The 22,351-nt window shown below is 41.6% G+C and overlaps 2 protein-coding genes across 3 annotated transcripts in view; one reads left to right on the top strand and one right to left on the bottom strand.

Moving 5' to 3' along the window:
- The window catches only part of stum (stum, mechanosensory transduction mediator homolog), a 17,131-nt gene extending 15,922 nt beyond the window's left edge, over positions 1–1,209 (top strand). For both annotated transcript variants that reach the window (XM_048251345.1, XM_048251344.1), the window contains one exon: positions 1–1,209. This exon is cut by the window's left edge and continues 289 nt beyond it. The gene's annotated coding sequence lies outside the window, so the exon portion shown is untranslated.
- Positions 1,210–8,001: 6,792 nt separating this feature from the next.
- The window catches only part of itpkb (inositol-trisphosphate 3-kinase B), a 31,306-nt gene continuing 16,956 nt past the window's right edge, over positions 8,002–22,351 (bottom strand). The window contains exons 3-8 of the mRNA XM_048250878.1: positions 19,561–19,660; positions 18,055–18,268; positions 15,089–15,293; positions 13,578–13,679; positions 12,559–12,630; positions 8,002–11,293 (exon numbers count right to left, since the gene is read on the bottom strand). Of these exons, the coding sequence (XP_048106835.1) occupies positions 11,081–11,293; positions 12,559–12,630; positions 13,578–13,679; positions 15,089–15,293; positions 18,055–18,268; positions 19,561–19,660 (906 nt within the window). The 3' untranslated portion in view covers positions 8,002–11,080. The remainder of the gene's footprint in view (positions 11,294–12,558; positions 12,631–13,577; positions 13,680–15,088; positions 15,294–18,054; positions 18,269–19,560; positions 19,661–22,351) is intronic.

The following is a 22,351-nucleotide window of genomic DNA, read 5'->3' as shown; positions in this document are numbered from 1 at the left end:
GCTCTCTCACCAACACAGGCAAAAATACCCACTTAAAACACTAAAGGATCTTGTATAATGTGCCAACTGTCTTGTACTGTGCTGAATACTTTCTATTATGGCTTTCTATTATTCTATTACCATGATTTGTTATTTTATTATTTCTTTTCTTATTCTATTATTTTGATAAATAAGTAAGATGTGTAGTGGTTTTGTTTTTCATGATGATTTGTTTTGTAGTGTTGTGGGGCTCTCCCGGATTGTATTTTATGATGTGATATGTAAAGCCTTATGACATGTGAGAATGATTCTAAAATCTACCGTTTAAACAGTATTCTGCATGGATCATGGGTCATTTTAAGATCTTACTATCTCTTACTCTTTTACCTGCTACACTCTACCTACCATTCATAAATAACCATCTTGAGGGCTCATTGTTTTTTTTTCATATCAGTGTTTATCACTAGCAGTCAATGTGGAAAGGGAAAAACATCTTTGTCATGTTCAGTGAGATTTTACTGGGCCAGTTACCATAGATACTGTCCACTTTAATCAAGTATTGACTCAAGCTCTTGGGATTTAATAATGTAATTAGTATGAGTTATTTTTACTTGATTGAAATAATGAAGGGGATGGGGAGTGTTGTGAGAGGGAAATTAGGTTTTTAGATTGGTAATTGATTTATTAAGAAAAAATAAATTAGCCCATAAGAAGATCAGATTTGAGGTAAATGATTGTTGTCAATGACAGAGTCATTGCATTGATCAGAGTAGCTGATTGGTTTGTCAGGACACCCTTCACACAGTCAGACTATCCAAAGAGCGTCATTAGCCACTGCAGCTACAAAGATTGGGAAATTCAGCCTCTGATGTTCACTAAAAGCATTTCATTCAGAATGGCCTAATTATTGTGGTCTACATGCTATCACATTTAGCCGTTGTAATCTTTTTTGCCATTAAAAATGGTAAAACATTGTGAAGCAGTGATCACTGAACTGGATGAGTTCAGATGAAATCAATGTGGTCGAAGTGAAGAAAAAATGAGGTTCTTTTGAATCCTTTTGTTGTGATTAAATGGGTGTAGACGGGGTTTGTGAGCTTTAATCATCTTATTTCATCACACCCAGTTGAATACATTGGATGACTGCTGAACATAATTGACAATTGTTGCCAAAAAGCATACATTAAGTGATAACATCAATGTGCAGATAAATAAATAGTGTCTGTGATACGTCATGCGTCCTGTGTGTTTCGACTGGGGCTGTGGAAGCCGGTACATTCCCACTGAAGAAGACCCAAAGTGGCCAACATAAAAGTTTGCATTTTTTGCACTTTTATTTCTTGCCATTATTAGCAGATCTTTTGTCAAGGTGGCTCCTGGAACATTCTAGTTATTTGTGCTCGGAGCTCCACCTGAACAAAGGTGCTTGGGGACAAAAAGGGTCACTAAGGGTCATCCTGGCACCAGAACAGCCAACAGAGCAGGCAATGTGCTGAACGTCCAAAAGTGACACAATAATCTGCACCAAACACAGTAAATAAAAGGAAACGAAGACCTTGATCAATGTATTTGACTTATTTGGTTCATGTGACCACCGTACCGGTTTATGTGACCACCGTACCGGTTTATGTGACCACCGTACCGGTTCATGTGACCACCGTACCGGTTTATGTGACCACTCCCAAGTGCCAAGTGGTTCACAAAGAGTGTGTGTGTGTTGGGGGGGGGCAAGGAAAAGTCTGTGAAAGAAATCGCAGTGAGAAGTAAACATTAACATTAACACCCAGTGGTGTAGGAGGATGTACGGAGGCCCTGGAAGATTCAGAGCTGTTCTGAATTGAGGCTTGAGGCAAGGTAGTCAGGGACTGGGACACTATTGATGAGAATGTGATACTGATAAGAAGAATTGTGTTGGTTAAAGATAAAGTAAAAATATAGTCATTGGTTATATCACACAACTAACCATAGCACAATAGCAAATAGCTTTGATCTATGAGTCAAACAGACTCTTGTGTACAATATGTGGGTGTGCTGTTCTTAATTTTACATAAACTGTGACATAACCTGTTCTCACAAAAAAATAAGGCTAATAAAAAAGCATAAGAAACAAGCTTGACTTTCTATATCGTGACATACATACACAGATGTTACTGGTAAGAACAATGCATGTTTGAAACCCCCTTTCCCAAAAAATTAGGGACACCGTAAAATGTGAACAAAATCAGAATGTGATAATCTGCAAATCTTGTAAACCCACATTTAGTTGCAAAAGGACTACAACATAATATCAAATGTTGAAACTGACACATATTATTAGTTCATGAAATAGTATGCTCATTTTGAATTATGATATTATATACTATACAGTCATCATATACTGTATAGTATATAATATCAAGTCAAGTCAAGTCAAGTTTATTTATATAGCACATTTCATACACAGAGGTCATTCAATGTGCTTTACATAAACAAAACCAAACGATAATAACAAATAAAAGCATAGAAGGGCAATATAGTCAAAGAATAGTTAAAAGGTAAAGATCATAATAAAAAGAAAACATAAAACACAAGGTAAAATCATTTAAAAATAAAGAATAATTAGTAAGCAAAAACAAAGGCAAAAGTAGTAAAAAAAAGTAATAAAAGACAAAGTTTAATAATATCATTCAAATACTCAGAGAAATCTTTGTAAACAAAGGACAGGGCTGAACAACAGTAGTGGATGGCTGCAATCCCCAGGGCATCAGATGACACTGCATTAAAAACAGACCAGTTTCTGTGAAGAGAATTATAACATGGACTCTGGAAAACTTCTGACAACCATTGTCTATGAACACAGTTTCATTTCCCACCCACAAATACTGGTTATAACTCTATCATGCTAAGATGATACCATATTTAGACATGATCCAAAAATGCAGCTGTCTTATCTGGGCTTGAGCTCATTTCAAATGGACTGAGGTAACGTGGACAATTTCCTCGTGGTTAGACCAATCAAAAATTCGAATTATATTTGGAAATCATGGTCTCTGCATTCTCCGGGCCAAAGGGAAGAAGGATCATCCAACTTGTCGTTAGTGCACAGTTCAAAGGTCAGCATCTACAATGGTATGGGGGTGTATTCGTGCCCCAGAGTATTGAGCAGCTAAAATCCTTTAATGGACAAGAATGGGACAACATTCAATAATAAAAACGCCAGCAACAGGACTGGTTTAGTTATCAAACATTTACAGATTTGTTGTTAGTTGTTAAAAGAAGAGATGAAGCAACCTAGGGGCAAACATGCCCTTGTCCAAACTTTTTTGAGATGTGTTGCTGGCATCACAATTTGAAATGAACATATTATTTCCAGAAAAAAATACAATCTCTCTGTTTCAACTATTGATATGTTTCTTTTGCACTATTCTCAATTTAATATAGAGTTTATGTCATTTGAAAATCATAGCATTCTGTTTTTATGTAGATTTTACACAGCGCATCACTTTTTGGAAAAGGGGTTGTATTTTAATTTGTGTTTTATCATTGTCACATTTGTTTTTGGTTGCATTCACTGTTTCATCTGTGTTTTAAAGCCAAGTCCCTTTGCTCTGTCGTTTGTCTTCAATTGTATTCTCCCAAGCTGTCTGTCGTTCTTTGTTTCACATGGTGTATTTTTCCTTTTTTGTCTCCTGAAGACAAGCTGCTATTCAGCTGGCCAAATAAAAAGGCTCTTGTCAGTTCTCATGGCGAATCCCTGGCTCCTTTGAAAGGACAGTCCAATAAATTGTGTCTCCACAAAACAAAATTACATAGCAATCACATCATATTATATTATATAGAATGCTTTGTTTCCTCAAGGTTGAGAAAGCTGCTTTACAAGTATTGTAATGTGTGCACAAAAAAGAAGCGTCTTCAAAGTTGACAGTAAGATGAGACAGCTTGTTATTCATATGGCCAACAGGTGGCACTGCAAGATGATAGATTTATACCTCTATTGATGTCCCTGTTATACTGGATTTGAATATGGCATATACATCACAGCTGAAGATTGGTGTGCCTTGATTCAGCAACAAATGAATTGTACCTGTGTTGTATTTTGATGACTTCCTTCCATCACCTTCCAACAAGAATTTACCTTGCAAAATAAAACACTACATTAAATACTGCCGGAGACCCAGTGTGGCTTCAGTGCTACCAGATGCAATAAGATGAGTTAGTCATGGATGGCTGTCTATCTACTATATGCTGGCTTAAGGAGTACATAATAATAATAATTTAAAAACACATGAAAATGACAGAGCCGATCATAGCCGTGCTTGCACACCGTCTTTCTCATGCCAGGCCAACCCTTGAAATACTCATGGTATTTATGTGTGTGTGTGTGTGTGTGTGTGTGTGTGTGTGTGTGTGTGCACACACGCAACCCACCAGCTGCTTTGTGACTCTGTGACATCACAATACAGAGTGGGAGGACAGAGTCACATCCAATAACACAGAACACTAGAGGTCAGTTATGTATGTTCTTGTATACAGAAATGGCCAGTAATAAGTCATATTCCCTCTGAAGACATTATGTTCTTGTATACAGAAATGGCCAGTCATCAGTCATATTCCCTCTGAAGATGTTATGTTCTTGTTACACCCAACCCCTGTGACCTAGTTAATCTGCAACCTCAATGTTCAATCCATGCAGATAATATTACAATCAGTATCAGTGTTATTTATGTCTTCACATCTGTGATCTAGACTGCGTTATCTTTTACGGTATTAGGCAGAGCTTATACAGCTTACAGCTGTAATTGCAGATGTAGTATTAAATCACCTTATAGATTTGTTTTTTCTGTCATTTGATCACTTTTTGGTGAACACGCCCATGCATTATAGTCATCAGATGATAGATGTAGGCTATAAATAAGCCTACAGTATTGATTTCTCTCCATCTCCATCCATCAGCGACCCCCCTCAATAACTAAATGACAGGGGAATTCCATTCAACAGCCTTTGGGGGCGCATGCATGTTCCCTCCTCCATCTTAGTGTCCAAACACGGATTTCTGCCCATAGTTCAAGCCCCTCTTCCTCAACAGCAGTTGCTAAACATATAATAGACAAGGAACTGGAGGCCCATGTCAACGCAAGACCCAACTGTATGTATCCCCAGTGTCAGTGTTATGGGGTTGAGTGCACATGTGTGCACACAGTGTGTGTGTGTGTGTGTGTGTGTGTGTGTGTGTGTGTGTGTGTGTGTGTGTGTGTGTGTGTGTGTGTGTGTGTTTTGTGTTGTGGTGTGTGTGTGTGTGTGTGTGTGTTTGTTTGTGTGTTGTGTGTGTGTGTGTGTGTGTGTGTGTGTGTGTGTGTGTATGTGTGTGTGTGTGTGTGTGTTGTGGACCTGTAACAGAACCACAATAAAACCGCAGGCATTTTCAAAACATGACACGCAGCAGAGAACTCCAATTACTGGCATGTCAGTGCTTAGCTAACCAACTAACAGCAGCAGCACCACCACCATTAACAACAACAACAACAGACTGTGAAGGAGTGGGTGGCACCCTGCTGGCAGCATGGTGTAAGTGCAGGCTCAGCAATGTTCCGGTGATGGACAGTCTAGTCTTTAGCAGATTCCTTGCACCCTTATGGCCAGCACACCCTTAGACTAGGAAAGAAGGATGTGTGGGTGTATTTTTCCCTCTCTCCCTCTCCTCTCCCCTCTTTCTCCCTCTCTCCTCTCTCTTTCTCGCCCTCCCCTCTCTCATGGCCTCTGTCCAAACTCCCTGCTCCCCCTTGGCCAACTTCCCTTTCTCAGGCTCCGTGCCAGCACTCTGACTCAGGCCGAGCATGACTAAATATGGAAGTGCTGCTTTTGGGACCCAGAAGACCCCCAAGCACCTCTGGGCTGTGTAGTGTAGTCCCCCTCATCTACCCCTGTCCTAAAGGTTCTGTTTACATCCTCAGACTTTCCTAGCGAACCAGTCGACACACACTTTTCTGGTGTCAGTGATGCACTGGGGTTGATGGCATGGAATCGTAACTAGTAAACTAATAGGCCACTGTTTACTTTTACAATCTCAACTTGGAAACATGTTTTCATGGGAGTTACTGTGCTTACAAAGAGCATTACATTGAACCTTGAAGATTTGTGTTGTTTGGAGTACGTTACCATGGAGTCATGCATGACATAAGATACTTAGAGGTTTTGTGGCCTAGTTTTAATAAGGACAGAGAGATTGTATTTGAAAATACTTGGTTGGAAATAGACTTTAATTAGAGGACAAAAGTAGAGTCATTATCTTATTATTTTAATAATTTGAGTTTATCGGGAAATGACCGCAAATCGGAATCAAATTTGGGTCCCTAAGGGCACTGAGACACATGTGGCACGGTGCCACCGCTTACACCACAACTTCAACTATAGCAGTTTGTAAGAAAATCTGTGTTATTTATAGTGTTTTATTACATCCACATTAACATGGTTCAGTAATAATGGCTAAAAACCCTTTAACCTAGGCCAATTAACCTGAATTGATCTGCGAGTTGGACCTGGGGATTTCATCTAAGGTCAAGACATAACAGCGATTGTTCTTTAGTGGAACATCTGAAAGTATTCCCTGAGCTTCAGAAAAAAAGATTTCCTTTTTACAGTTTATAAACCTATTTCTGTTTATTCATTGGTTACTTAAGTAGAAAACAAGCACGGCTTTTGAACACAACCAAAGGCTGTGTGTCATAATCAAACGACATGGTTGTGCATTTTTCTTTGAAACTGAATAAGCAACTGCAATTCAAAGTTTTGTTTACAAGAAGGATGTGCTTGCAGTGCTGCTTCCAAAAGGGTAATGTAAGAGTTTTGTTCATCTTGTTCCATTTTAAAAGAGATACGATAAGGAGGATCACAGTCAGTTAAAGAGGCCCTATGCAACAATTTGAGCAAAAATGACCTTAATTATGCAGGTTGAGAGTCGTTATGATGGTTCTACAACACTTTTTGGGTCGTTTGGTGGGTGCTTCGTCTCCCCCTAGTGCTTCTCCGCGGAAAAACCGAATATGCAACTTTCTGGTCGCGGTCCGAAAACATCCGGATGTAACTCGGCGGAAATACTCGAAAATGTAGTCAGATTGTAGTTTCTAAGAAGACTGCAAAACGGACTCCGACTTGACTTTTTGGCTGTTGAAATTGTAAGTAGCCTACCCTTGGGTGAACTTCGTTTTTGTAATATGATTTGATAGTCTCTTGAACAATGTGTTTGCTCGATCGTTTTATTGTGAGCCCTATGTGTTTAGCTTGGTTTATTGATGGCTAGCTTGCTAGCTAGTGGGGGTTTAGAGTAGCAGTCACTTGCAGGGGGAGCTATGTCGTGAAAAATGCGAGCCCAAATCAGGCGAAAACCCAGAAACAGCGAAGGAATAACCAGACCTGTATAGGGCTTCTTTAATTCCTGGCCTCTGAGGATCTCCGAACCAGACAAATACCTACAGTTCTTTTATTTCATGCATTTAGGTTATTTCACCCTATTGTCTAGGTTGTGTAAAAACACCTGCAACGCAACCTGTGTAAGAGTGTCAACTATGCAATCATATAAACATAAACATAGTCATCACCATAATCGTACATGTTTGCTGAATTATACATACAGTATACAAATTTACTTATTTTTTTACTTTACTTATTGCCCTTAAAATGTACTTATTGCCCTTAAAATGTCTTCTAAAAACCTTAAAATTGAAAGGTTAATATTCCATATTATCAGTAATTTGTAAATAAACTGCTAACGAGTTTAGCTGTGGACTCGGTGGCTAGCTTGAATCTTCACGTGTTAATTGCAGAAAAAGGGCCAGACACAGTAGGCATATGTTTGTCACATGTGACATTTAAAGCATTTAACATTTCTTCTCAATGCATCCCCTTTGATTGGCACCCACATGGCATTTCCAAAATGGACAGCAAATGAATGAATCAACACAGCAAACATTTTAATGTACTCCCTCTTTTGTTAGATGATCAGTAACCATAATGGATAGGACACAGAAAAAAAAACTCAGAGAAGAATCAGTCTCATTGCAGCCACTGTTCAATTTTTACTTCAGTAAAACTGTACAGCCAAGCATAGCACATTGCAGTATTGACATAGCAGGATTTACATGAGTACTGGTCCATGAGTACTGGTGTAAAGGCAAACGAATCTTGACCTTGCACATGGTGAGCCTCTTATTACATCTCTGAAGTGTCACCAACCCACAATCTCCCAGCGCAAAACAGACAAATGTCATTCCGACATTTGCCATCTCCAAAGAGCAGACCACACGCACACCGGCACACGTCAACCATCATCGCCCAGAGACAAAGACAGCTGTGATTTGCTTGCCGGCAACCTGGACCACAAGAAAGTTCCACTAGTCTATAAGGTGCACTTTTTTGTCGTCTTACATGAACCTGCAAATGAGTACTATATTACAACAAACCACTAAATGCTCACGTCAGAGGAATTTGAAGCCAATTGTAGACATGTAAACATGTAGCTACATTTAGTGTTCTTGTGCAACTGTTACAAATGTAAAGGAAATAAATATGATTATTCATTTTGAAACCCTAAAAAAAAGAGGCTGTAACTGAAGGTCTCACATACTGTGATCAAAGGAGGAAACCATTATGGAGTGAGGGGATTAAGAGCTTTCAACATCTTTTCTTCTAGTTTGTTCAGTGTAATAACAGCACCAGGACAGCAGAGGGCGACTCACTCTCAAGTGTTCACTTTCTCAAACACCACAAGCTACAGGAAGTTCACAAGCTGCATCTACTCAACAGTGTCATTTTGAAAGTGTTAAAATCTCTTTTTAAGTGAGAGTATTTTGTCTTCAAACAGACATGACTTGAACAGCAAAACAGCATGAGAATCTGTCAAACTAGAATCCAAAAACTGGTTTGTAGTCTGCCTTCTTGCATATGCCCCCTCGGACACGGACTGAGGGCAAAGGGACACTGTGGTTTGTAAAATTGCAAAAGCTTTGTCCTGTCTGTGTAGGTTGGATTTTATTTTTATTTTAGAGAACTGACCACTTTCTTTGGGAACTCACTTGCTGTACCTGCTAACCTGTCTCTCAGTTCCTACTTCAAGTTTACGAAGCCCTTTAGGTAACTCGTTCTCGCCAATAATAAGAGTTCCACACATAAGCAATGAACAGAGAAGTGATGCTTGTGTACAAACAAGAGGTTTCTCTTCAATATGTGCACACAAATGTGCACAATTGACTTACCAGAGGCTTGATTATTGCACTGTGTTGAGTCACATTTGTTCCTGTTAAGTCATTGTCCACTATTAGAAGTATCTATGTGGAAACACTGATTGAATGCAAAGCTATTGCGGGATATTAGGGAATGTTTACTGTCTGGCCTTGTTAGAGTCGGTGGACTATCTCCTGCAGTTTGTTTCGCGGGGACCTGATATCAATGTGAAGGACCGTGTTGAAAAGGCAGATTTGCATGGCAAATATCCCATGCAAACAATAAGCACCTGCTTCAAACAAAACACACTAGCCAGCATCCTTAAATGACAGGATATGGTATGTGTGTGTGTGTGTGTGTGTGTGTGTGTGTGTGAGAGAGAGGGTGTGTGTTTGTGTGTGTATGTGTTGGGGCAGGGGGAGGTCATAGCAAGTTAAGTTAAGGCATTATTGCATTGTGTTTAACAGAGAACACAACCAGGATTTTGGACACTAATATGGTCCTTGGAGGGATGTTTTAGGTCGCTTCCAAAAACGTCAACACAGTTTAGCTGACCGCTCTGGCTATACATGCACCTGAGACAGCGGAAAGTGGACATGTTTAGAAAGTTCTAGATGGCCACTTAAGATGGACTGTAACAGACACTCGGAAATTCAAAAGGCACTTGCCATTATAACTGTAATATAAAATGTCTCAGTCCTATTTTATATCACATGTCCTTATAACAGTGTACTGGAGGTAAGAAATAATACCTTGTAAGTACACATAGCCATACCATAAACCCCAGTTCTAAGTATCTTACAGCAACATGTACTAAATGCTATAGTATATTCCACACTATAAATTAGGTAACACTATAGTTCATTACATACTATCAATTACTACTATCGATAAACAATTCAGTACACAGTACCTAAGGACATTAAATATAAAGTGGGACATGTCTACTTCTACTTGGCCATGAATCACTTCTTGAAAGACTCTTCCTCCCTCTGTACACTGAGAGCTACCTCAGGGAGATCCTCACTGAAAAGGAATGTTGATTTTGGAGCTTTACTAGCGGTAAATAAAATAAGTCATTTACCACCTTCATAAGACCACTTGATGCTACATTCTTATAGTACACTATAAAAAGCATATATATGACCAAAGGCACATGATAAAAGAATTTATGATCACATTAAGGCTAAAACGGTAAACATTATTGGAGAGGTTAATCTATGTTAAAGATAACGATTAAAATGTAATGGAGGGATAGATTCACTATTACACTAGCACATCTTAAATCCATCCTAACCTTAAAGGACACTTGACAAAGTTGCTGGACAGGAAACCGATTTGTGCTAAATTTAACTGCCTGGAACAGCGAGGTGAAATGTTTTCATTACATCCCCACTTTTACCACGGGTAACAAGTGTTGTAAAGTCGCATGTTCAAATCGAAAATGTAATTGTGGAACGTTAATGTGAGATTTAAGTGCTTGACACTGTTAGGTAACACTATGATAGAATAAAGATAAATTAGGTAGATCCCTGCGGTACATCTCCCTATAGGCTTATGAGGACACTGGCTACAAAAAACCTACTGCAACGGAAAGTCAACCTTTAAAAGATTACCGAACTATAAGGAAACAGTCTTCACATTTCACTTGAGTGTCTGTCGTTTGGTTGTTTTTTTTTTCCCCGTTTCATTTTGTTGATTTTTTTGTCTCATATTTTTGGGAAGGGTTGGAGGATAGCTTTTCGAAGGAAAAACAGGACATCCTGTAGTGTGAGTTCCCCCAACCCCTTCAACCCAACCCGGGAGAAGGAAGAGGGGCTCCTCAACTCTCTTTTTCTTTCTTTCTTTCTTTCTTTCTTTCTTTCTCTATCTTTCTTTCTCATTTCTTTCAAGCTTGTGTTGTTTTCTAGAGGGGCTCCTGTAACACCATGTCCTCGAGAATGTCTATCAGGTGGTCGAGGCCGTAGAGGTAGCCGTCCTCGCGATTGCCCTCTGCCCAGGTGGCCCGGTGGCTCAGGATCTGTCCCTCCGGCAGCGCCGTGGTCTTGCCAAAGTCGATCATCCACACCTTGGCCTGCTCGCGTTTGTCGTGGACAAAGAGAAGCGAGCTCCCGATCACCTGAGGTAAGAAAACAAATAAATAAAGCAACCATCAAATAAACAACAAAGCGGGAAGGAAGAAGGAAGAATGAGCTTCTAATCAACTGAGAGAAAAGGGCACAAATAAACAAACTAATAAAAACATTCTAGAGATCTAGATCTCTACCACCTGAACAACCAAATAAACAATTGAATGCAACAGAGATGTGTGTGTGAGAAAATAAATAAAGTTGACGTAAAAAATGACCAAGGGACGGCACAAGAGCAGGTACTAATCACCATGGCGCCAGGAGAGGACAGGACATGGGTAGGACACACACACACACACACACACACACTTCCATGTCTGAACACAAAGCATTCTCTCCCTGCTCAGTAAACATCCTTTGGCAAGAAAGAGACCACACTGTTTCCTTTCTCAGAGCCGAGGGCTGGTTAACTAGACGTGGTCATTTGCGTGCGCGTGTGTTTCTGAGTGGCCTCAATGTAAATGAATCGCATCCTCCATGGCAGTAACATTAATACACGCACACACACACACACACACACACACACACACACACACACACACACACACACACATATATATACACCCACACACACACACATTCACACACACACCACACAAGTACACACCACACACACAAACACACACACACAGACAGACACGCACGCACGTGCACACACACACACACACACACACACACACACACACACACACACACACACACACACACACACAATAATTAAACATGTCCTGATTTCTTTGAAAGAGGGATGTCCCCGTTACAGAGATGTAAACCATGTTATCAGTTCTCTCTAAATAGCAAAGACTTAAATAGATATACATTATCAATGCAGACAGAACAAGCTTAAGCTATATCCTTAATGTTAATTAATCAATAGTTTCGTGTGGATTCGACAGCTACTTTTTTTAAGTAAGACTTGGGACAAAAATATTACATAGTGAAATACCAGACAGCCCAGGTGCATATAAGCAGCATGAGTTTGACTAGGCTATGCTGGACCTTCTCGAACGACCTTCAAACGATGAACGCTGAATCTACAATGGACCAGCTTATCTGGCCATGTCGATAAAGTCTGTGAATTAGTTCAAACTTCTGCTGTCTGTTTCCACTGTTTATGTGGGGCTGTTTCGAGTTGTTCCTCTCTCAACAATTACAGTGGATAAGAAAAGCAGCGCAAGCAAAGAAGGCCTAGCTTTGATGTCTCAGGACCTTAATATCGCTTGAATCAGGGAGGACAAAGTGGTTCTTTTTTTACCTCGTGTGTCTTGAAAAATGCTGATGTTTCCAGAGTGTCCCTGATGGCCTTTAGTCTGCTGAGATAAGAGGTCTACGAAAGAAAGAAAGAAAGAAAGAAAGAAAGAGAAAGAAAGATAAGAAAAGAAAGGAAGAACATTCAAATTATTCAAGTCACAGCTGGCGCCAAAGACTCTTACTAATGTATTAATTATAACAAATACAATGACAGCTTCCGTTTTGTCCACTGAGAAGGCCGCTGTTTGCCCGCAAACACACTCATCTTGTCAAACACAGGACAACAAAACAAAACCCTTCCATGACACATTGAGGAAGTGCATTGTTCCTGGCAGCACCACGACGCTAACTGAGGCTAAGGCTCAAAAGGCAGGCAGTGTAGGGCTAACAGGCCACTGAGGGGTCAAGGCTGAGCAGTCTGTTTGTCCTGTGAGCAGCGAGATAAACAACTGTCACTGCAGCATCGTGCCAGGGACAAGGGCCCTGGTTTATGTGGCAGTTTAAAACCTATTGAGGAGGGAATTTTTGTCCTGGTTCCTTCTGGAATTCTACGCAAACGATCTATAGCTTCAGTGTTCTTAATACAGTCTATGGGGGAAATCTCTGAGGGTAATTGTCACATCATAATGCGGAACTCTTGGTTCGCGAAAATTCGAACATATTTGTGGCCGTACTCCTCAACAGGTTAAGCCCGCAGCCCTGGGCCTGGAACCGGGCCAACGCCTCTGCTTAAGCAGCACTGGAATTAGGGTGTGGGTGAGTGGTTAGTGGTGGGTGGTGCTGGTGGAAAGTGGGGTTGTGGTGTGTGTGTGTGTGTGTGTAGAGATATGGAGGATTGTGGGGTCAGTGTGTGCGTGTGTTTGTATGCATGTGTGTGTGTGTGTGTGTGTGTGTGTGTGTGTGTGTGTGTGTGTGTGTGTGTGTGTGTGTGTGTGTGTTGGGGATGGGGGTGTGGTTGTTGTCTGAGAGTTTCCTAAAGGCTTGGCCCAGCAGCCTTGAGGGAAATGGCAGCGTCACACTCACCAGGATGTTCTTGTTTCCTTTGACAAAGTCGTGGAATGCCTCTGTCACTTGCTCCCGGCTCTTGGTCTTTTTAAAGTCTCTGTTTACCGTTCCATCTTCCTTCTACAGGAGAGGGAAAAAATTGGAAGTACACACACACACACACACACACTGTTAAGTTGGAAAGGGTTACAAATATCTGCTTTATATTGGAAAGACGTATGTGAATGCCCCAGTATTAGTCCGATGTGTAATATGAAACGCTGTCAACAAGTAGATTTCTAACATTCCAGTGCATAACAAAAAATGTATTGTGTGTATGGGTGCTTTTTTCAATGTTGTCCCTTTGGGGAAAAGATACATTGCATAACAAAAAGGATAAAACAGCATATTTTTTCTGTGAAGTCCGTATGGGTCTATATTAAGTTAATAAACTGGACATGGATTCTGTTACGAAAATCCTCACTTTCTTATATCAGATTTGTTGACCAGCTAGGAATATACCGCTTAGCCTTGTTAAGTCCACAATAGCCTATGCACCCTTTTTCTCTAAAGGGTGCAGTCGCTGAGGGCAACCTGGGATGCCATGACAACAAAGTGCGGGCCGTACCATGGCCTTCTAAGGACATTCTGTACCGAGCAGGTCTTTGCGGAGATGGAAAGTCCTGCCGGCGAGAACACTGGTTGCTCCCCGGCGGTGTTATTCATGCAAGACATCTGCCCTACCGCTCATTAATGGGGATGTATTTTGGAAAAAAAAAATGGTGTTTTAGACCAAACATGGTCATAGTGATCTCTGCTCCCCAGCTTAGGGAAGCATTAGACCAGCCTGCAGTAAACTAATTGGACGGACGCCCTCCAAGGTCCTTCTCGTTTTTGTTTTTTTTCTCTTCCTTTTTTCCATGACGGATTATTTACATAACAGGCATCTTCGACACTTCACATCTGCTCATTCTCAGCAAGGTCTGAAAAATGCACCGAGTTGTGGCGGGAGGCGAGCCGTCACAAACTGATGTCAGATAGAATGGAGATGCCATGGACAGGCCTTAACATGTGACAGAAACACTCCCGGGTATCCCCCAGCAACCCCCGCTGCTGTTGCTTCAGGCAACGGCCCACGGTTACGTAACTGTAAGATGACTGCTCTGTGCAACGGGCACACCAAGTTGGAACATTGGTAATTCAATTCAAGCCCTAAGCAGCACCTTTAAATTATCGCTTCATGACAAGGTCTATTATTTTGGCAACGCTCGGTCGGTTATGTCAACGGAAGCATGTGCCGTTTGTGTTACTTGGAAAATGTTGTTTACCAAGAGTTAGAGAAGCTTGACGTGTATCATAGTGTACCCTTTGAGGGTGCTCCTCTTCAGGAAAACACAAGAGTCAACAAAATTCAAATGTTTACAAAGTCTCTCCATCAAACACAACATGACACTAATGAACACAGAAGAGGATGGATGGATGGATGAATGAGGCCCAAAGCAGAGCTCACGCAGGTGCGCAAACAGAGGTCAACAGTACGGAGTCCTCACCTTGATGCCCTCTATGCGGAAGCCGAGCGTGGCTGTGGAGCTGATGGTCTCCCGCCACTGCATGTAGCGCGGCTTGGTGACGGCCTTCTTTTCGTTCTCTTCAACTGTCGGTGCCGTAGGGTCCACCTCGATCATCTTCTGGTACATGTCACTCCGCAGGCTGGGCTTCTTGCGGGCCTTGGTCAGCTCCTCCTCCAGGTACGTCCTGGGTGGGGGGACAGGGGAAAGGGGAGAAGCACTTAATGACTACATTTCCATGTACTCCATGAATATTCCTGCATGAGTCATGTAAACATCTTATTCCAGAGGCCATGACCCGAATAAGGTCATATTCGGAAAACTAAAAACTGGAATAACATCGCTAACATATCATCTTGTTTTCCTCTTTTAACTGGAATATTGTGGCATGGAAACACATCAGTCGGAAAATGCCCCTTTCAGAATATTAAATTCCATCTGTGCATGTTTGTTTAGCTTTGGTATTTGCTTTGATGCCCTGACACTTTGCAAATAGAGCAAAAAGTTTGCACTTCTTGAGTAAAGACGAGGTCAATTTATGTATTAAAACCTGGAAGTTTAAATGTCAAGATGGAATTAATCAATGGGTGAAAGTATTGCAGGTTTTACACACACTGCTGACAGATGAAGTGAAAAATCTTTGAAAACCCCTCAATCAAAGCGGCCTATTGTAAGGCTAAAATGCAAAACAAAAGCGGCTCTTATCTGGCCAAATTCACTTATTTTGTGGTCATGAATGGAAGTCAGGGACAGAGACCGTTGAGACGTCATGACGCAGACACTACTTCTACTGCACCATACGAGGCCCAACTGCATTTCAAATAGATTCTTGATGGAAAATTTAATTGTGTATATTAATACAGAGTACTTTACATATTGTTGCACAAATTGAGCATAATGTTGGATGTTATTAAAACTAAAACTAACGCCAAACCTAAGTACTAAGTACATCTTTTAACAACATCTGCTGAAACAGGAAGGACTAAATCATGAAACTATTCGGTGTCTTTATCATATTTAAACATCTAAATATTGCTCATTCTCTATGGAGGATGGACAATATCACTGGGTTGTTAAAGTATGGAATGTGTTGAGAAGTTGAATGCTATTTACGAAGGAAGAACAGATGCTATACATTTATATTAATATTCACAAACTGTCTCATGTTACTGGCTAGATTACATTGAATTAATGGATTTTTATTCTCTGTCTTACACGGCAGATATTTTTCCCCCCTGACAAGACAGGCTCAAGTTCTCGCAGAGTACCACATTCTTTTTGTTTAGACAGGCCCAGTCCAGCGTCTGCTAATATCCTGACCATCTGGCCAGATGGCCGGCTCTATATTTGTCCGTTGGTGAGGCAAGGCGAGGCTCCCGCTAGACTCAAGCAAACAAAGCGGCGCTGGAAACCAGAGAGACAGCAGCCCGGAGGGATGTTCAGCTCCGCCATGTGTCAACCACCCACCCCTCAACCCCCCACGCCCTCCGCTGCTCACAGCAGACGAGGATGCGTTACCGAATGGGGAAGGCACTGTCCACGACCCCTTTTTTTCAGTGATGAGAATATGGAGGATTTGTGAATTGATGTCCTTATTGGCCGGGGCATCATCATCTCAGACGTCACAGCTTATTTTTTTGTAAATACTTGAGGAATCAAAACATGGGAGTATTTTACTTGCTTGGACTTCTTAAACATAACAACAGCTCCTGTCCCGTCGGGCTGGCTAATCCAGCGAGAGCTTCAGCGGGCAGGGTGACAGGCTTTCTACACGGCCCTACTCCATCAGAGTAATTAACGACCAGGGATGGAAATGGTTCAGTTGGCTCTTCTTACTCCTGTTCCTCTCTCTCTCTCTCTCTCTCTCTCTCTCTATCTTTTTCTCTCTCTTTCTTTCTCTGTCTTTCTGTCTTCACTCTTTCTGTCTCTCTGTAACTATTTTTCTCTTTTTCTCTCTCTCTCTCTCTCCCAGATGAAAGAGCTGGTGTGTGAGATGAGCCAGCTGGCTGCCAGTGTACTGGAGAGACAGACAGACAGAGACAGACAGAAAGAGAAAGAAAGAAAGAGAAAGATGGAATGAAAGAGAGAAAAAGAGACAGAGGGGTAGAGGAAGAGAGAGAGAAGAGGGAGAGAAAGCAAAGAGTAAAGGGAGGTGCAGAGAGCGTGAGGAAGCGAGAGAGAGAGAGAGAGGAGAGAGTGAGTGATAGAAAGAAAGAGAGTGAAGAGAAATGGAGAGAGAGTGAAAGAGAGGTAGTGATAAAGAAACAGAAAGGGGGCATTGGTGAGGAGGGATAGACAGAAAGCAAAAGAAGGTCAGAGAGCTAGAGGTAGAGAAAAGGAGGACAGGAGAGGTGGAGGTAGAGAAAAGAAGGACAGGAGAGGTGGAGGAAGAGAAAGAGTGATGCGCTGGCGAGCTGGCTCCGCTGACCTGGCCTTTTGTCCTCAGGTTTCACAAACCCTTTTCAAACAGGAAGGAACACATAGGAAGGAACACACAAAGAGTCTCACAGCATCTGAAGGTGGGACTGCCACTGACCTGACAGTTTGACCAGGGCAAAGCTACATGACCCTCAACTTTATGCCACATTTTGATTTATTGTTTTTTTCTCAGAAATAGTTTTCTCATTTATATAACACAATGTATTGTCTGCATTGACAAAATTCAATTTTACCCAATGTTTTATGTGTAAATTTGATTAACTTGAACAAGGAACTTGAAACTAGTCTCTGCCTTTTGCTTTTGTCATTTCCAGACAGGAGAAACCTATTGGTCATGGACGTGAATCATTTTGGGCTGTTTCTACAAACTGCACTCCAATGAATGACTGACCCTCATTAGCAACCATGTGGATGAATGAGAAATGAAACGTCAGGCATTTTTGACCAATTTGTGTACTCCTGCTCCTCCAGTCTTTTCTTTGTTTCGCTACGCTGTAGCGTCCACTAACCTGATCCCCATCTTGCAGTCCATGACGCAGGGCAGGTCGAACTCGGCCAGCAGGTCGTCCATCTGATTGTACTTCTCGCCGTCCTTCTCCACGTCGCCATGGTAGGCGGGTACAAAGGGCTTGAGCACGTCCCTCATCAACCAGTCCAGACAGCGCTGCTCACACTCACAATGCTTCTTCAGGATGTGCCCGTTCGCCCCCGCCTTGAAGCTGCCTACACACAATAAAAACATCATCAACAACAATAACAAATCAACAACATGGAGGTCATTATTCAGAGGTATTCAGAGGCAGCACTATGTGGACAAAGTGGAGCTGGAGGAATAAATTAGCCTAGCTTTTCTTTAAGCTGAAATTGGAAATTCATTGGAATTTTACTTGTGGTTCATAACATGAAATGATGGGCCATTCAGAAAGGCAATCTGCAAATCAGTAAATAGTGGGGGTGCATAAGGTTATACATAAACATATTCCAAAGGGTTCCATAGTTAAGTAAAATTAAAATTGCTATAAGTGTATTTTAAACACTATACGACTTTTGTTGCACAGTGCAGTGTACTTATGACTGTCACTATGAGAATATGGAAGATATACAATAATTAAAGATGGACAATAGACTTAAGAGGACAGTAATGGGAAAAGATGGCTTTAACACTGAGTACAACAAGACTGATATGTGCCGTGTGGTGTCAATTTCATCAAACATTTCAGAGGACATTGTAACTGAGTTCTTTTGGTGAACACAGTTTTCATTCTCTCCTCTCAAGTAGGTGAGGTCATTCAGTAACCCTTACAGGTATGTCTGGTTTTTGGCAAACAGTTGCCGGAAATTTGCGGCAAGGTCATATTTTCACAAATAGGTTTCTGGCAAACAGTTGTGGTTAACTTTTGGAAATGTTGCAGCAAGTTGACTGGAAGTTTGCCATTATTGGCTAAGTGTGGTGGCAAATCACTGGCAAACACATTTGCCATTAGTGGCAAACTTCTCATTGTTGCCAGAACTTTGCTGGAAGTTTTCCTGTAGCGGCCAACATTGGAAAACTTCTGGCAATATTTTTCTAGTGAACTCATTTGTTTGCCACAAATCACCCACTTGTTTGCTGCAAATCTGCTGCAAAAGTTTTATTTTTGTGAGGGAACTCAGGAAAAAATTGCCCAAAACCAATCATGCCATAAAATCTTCTTGATTCTCATTTCAGGCCAATACATAAAGGCTAAACAGCCAAAGCAGTTCTATAGCCTATATTGCATATCATTTTGTATATTGCAGAATGAGTTATTGTTAACTGCTCTTTAATCTGTATACTGTATTTGCGCATACATATGTATATATGTATGTATGTTATACTCTATTTACATATTATGTATTTTGTTGTCTCAGACCTACACACAATAAACAGGGCCAAAGAATCCTATTGTAAAGCCAACACTGTCATCGGTTGTGGGTAGCAAATTGTGGGCTATGTGTAGCCAGTATCCATCGAAATGTTTGTCCTCAAGCCCTACCTGCATGGCCAGCCAGCTGGATCCAAGGGTACTTCTTCTTGAAGGACATCACAAATGGAGACCAGTGCACCATGTTCTTGATCTTCTTCCATGATTTATGCTGCACAAATAAAAAAAAACAGTGGAAGAATTGAGCGAATGTTATGTAATGTTATGCAATGTTATTTAATGTTATGTTTATGTTTATCACAACAAACATGAATATTTGTAAAACACTGACAAACAACGCAAATGAATGGAGTGGTTAAAGAAAATACAAAGACTGGACATGAATCAAAAAGAGCATTTGTGCGTTGAGTTCTGTCTAGACGAGTTTGAAGAGAAGCCTCAACATAACCCTGCAGACATGTCCGGTCCAAGACCCAGTTCCAAGGAAGAGGGTTTAATGAAATCGCAGCAGATAGATAAACAGATAAAACACACACACACACACACACACACAACGCAGTATGTGCCATACTGGCATTGTCATCACCAGCCAATCAAAGCTTGACAAGCGTACCAAAACTTAACAATCAACCCATAAAACAGGAGACACCATCAACCAGACTTCTGCAGAAGTTGGGCGTAATATATGCTCAGTATAAATATGGTGTCAATTTGGAAACCCCTCTCTCATTACAAGAGGGCTGTTTTTTGTTACTGTAGTGCAGCCAGCCACGATCTGTGTGTATTCTGACACACACACACACACACACACACGGATGGTGAGGCATGCTGTTACGAGTCATCGCGGCTTGGCGATGTTCCGAGACGGCATGTTTACAGGTGGCCCTCGTTCATCCCATAAGTGCCTTGCCTACACACACACCGGGCAGTCAGTTGTTTGGCTACTTCACCACATGAGTGGTCAAGAGTCCTGGCCTGGTCTGGTAAATGCAAAAACATGCAGTCAAGTTTTTGACTTGTCGAGATCTAACCTTCTATCATTCAATATATATTGTCTAACAATTCTATTCGACGGATCAATTCAATCAATTTGTTAAGCCATTCCTCTAAAGTTCATCAGTCATATTAGTAGTTATTTTCTTTTTGGCTCTGTTCTTTTCAGAAGTTTATGAGTTAATTGTATGCAAATTATGTGCACACACCACAGGCTGCAACATGAATGCACCTCTCCAAGTTCAACCTGTATGTGCAGAGGTAGCAGTGTGTTTTATGGAGCAACTCCTCTGTTTAATGGTATTACTATTATTACTGGTATTATTATGGTGTTAATGGTATTACACGCATGAAAGAACACTCACACACCCTACCTATCTTTTTTTAGGGGGGGGGCTGTTTGGCTATTCTGAGGTAGTCTCTGTGCCGGGGAGTGTTATTCCACCTCACTGAATGTCCTTGAGTGAGCTCTCTTTAATTTTCCATGCTGGCAACAAGTATTTTTTTTTCTTTCGTTCTTTCTTTCTCTCTCTCTCTCTCTCTCTCTCTCTCTCTTTCTTTCTCTCTCCTTTTCTCTCTCTGCTCTCTAAAATGGATTGGGGTTTCCCTTAGTGACCGTGTTGTGCTCCAAGCTTGGGGAAGCCTTTTTTTTAAAAAAAGGGAAAAAAAGCTTGCTTCAGTGCACACAGCCAACTCTGAAGTAGCCCTCCCTGGGCACACAGTAACCAAGGGCAGTCCTCTTCTGAGCCTGTCCAAACTAAGGAAGGCAGTCAGGGGGGAAACCCCTTCAGTCAACCAAACACAACCATGTTAGCCAAAGAAAGAAAGCAAATAAAAAAAGCACTGCACAAAATTAGCAATCCTGAGCAGAGATCAACCCATTGCAATTATCTTACGGCCTTTGGGAATGTTCTCCATTCGAGCTTTGGTTGATTTTATCTACCAGACAGAAGAGCAAAAAATGTGGTGTGATTTGTTGATAAGGTGAGTGCGGTTGCCATGTGAGCGGTTACCATTCTTTCCCCGCTCAGAGAAAGCGCTTGTTCACTCGCTCTCTTTAATTAAGGCAAGGCCCTGTCCTGCCCTTAAAAGGCATCAGTGGTAACTCGGTGCAGGCTTTATTTTTCCCATCACATGAGGGCCCCTTTGGCCCTGCTTCAGTGGAGGATGGAGAGAACGAGGGAGAGAGGGAACATCTCTCTCCCTGCAGGAGATGGGAGACACAAGGAGGGACCCACAGCCACCCACACACACACACACACACACACACACACATACACACACACACACACACCCACCCACCCACACACACACCCACACACACACACACACACACACACACACACACACACACACACAATTTCCCTGCTTTGGGGAAGTGTGAAGAGGTGGAGGCAGGTTTGGCGTGTCTGTATGGTGTATGTGTGTGTGTGTGTGTGTGTGTGTGTGTGTGTGTATGTGTCCTCTCACTCCCTTAGCGTGCACACACTCACACACACACACACACACACACACACACACACACGTCTCAGCTGGATCCTCAAGGCCAACTCTCTCCACAGATCATGTGGTGGAAACTCAGCCACCCCTCTCATGTCAGGGACAACCGAGCCTATTGAACCTTCAGTCATGTGATTTTCCCCCAAAACTCACCTGTAGCGTACCTCAGGAACAAGCCACTGCATGTAAAACCAAAAAAAGATGAATGAACGCACGACCAAAAGATGCATGTCCAAGGACAACCAATATGCGTAGACTCAACACACAAACATGATGTACAACATGATGTAAAATGATGTCAGACAACCAACATACTCGATATACAAACAAAGTACCTGACCAAAGACTCAAAGCACAAACCACATGCACAACCCAGGACTTACTATGCAAACAACATGCATGTCCAAAG

Source organism: Alosa alosa, chromosome 8 (genome assembly GCF_017589495.1).
Source record: "Alosa alosa isolate M-15738 ecotype Scorff River chromosome 8, AALO_Geno_1.1, whole genome shotgun sequence".
Taxonomy (NCBI): domain Eukaryota; kingdom Metazoa; phylum Chordata; class Actinopteri; order Clupeiformes; family Clupeidae; genus Alosa; species Alosa alosa.
Note: the sequence above shows the minus strand (reverse complement) of the source record. Positions and strands in the feature narration are given on the sequence as shown.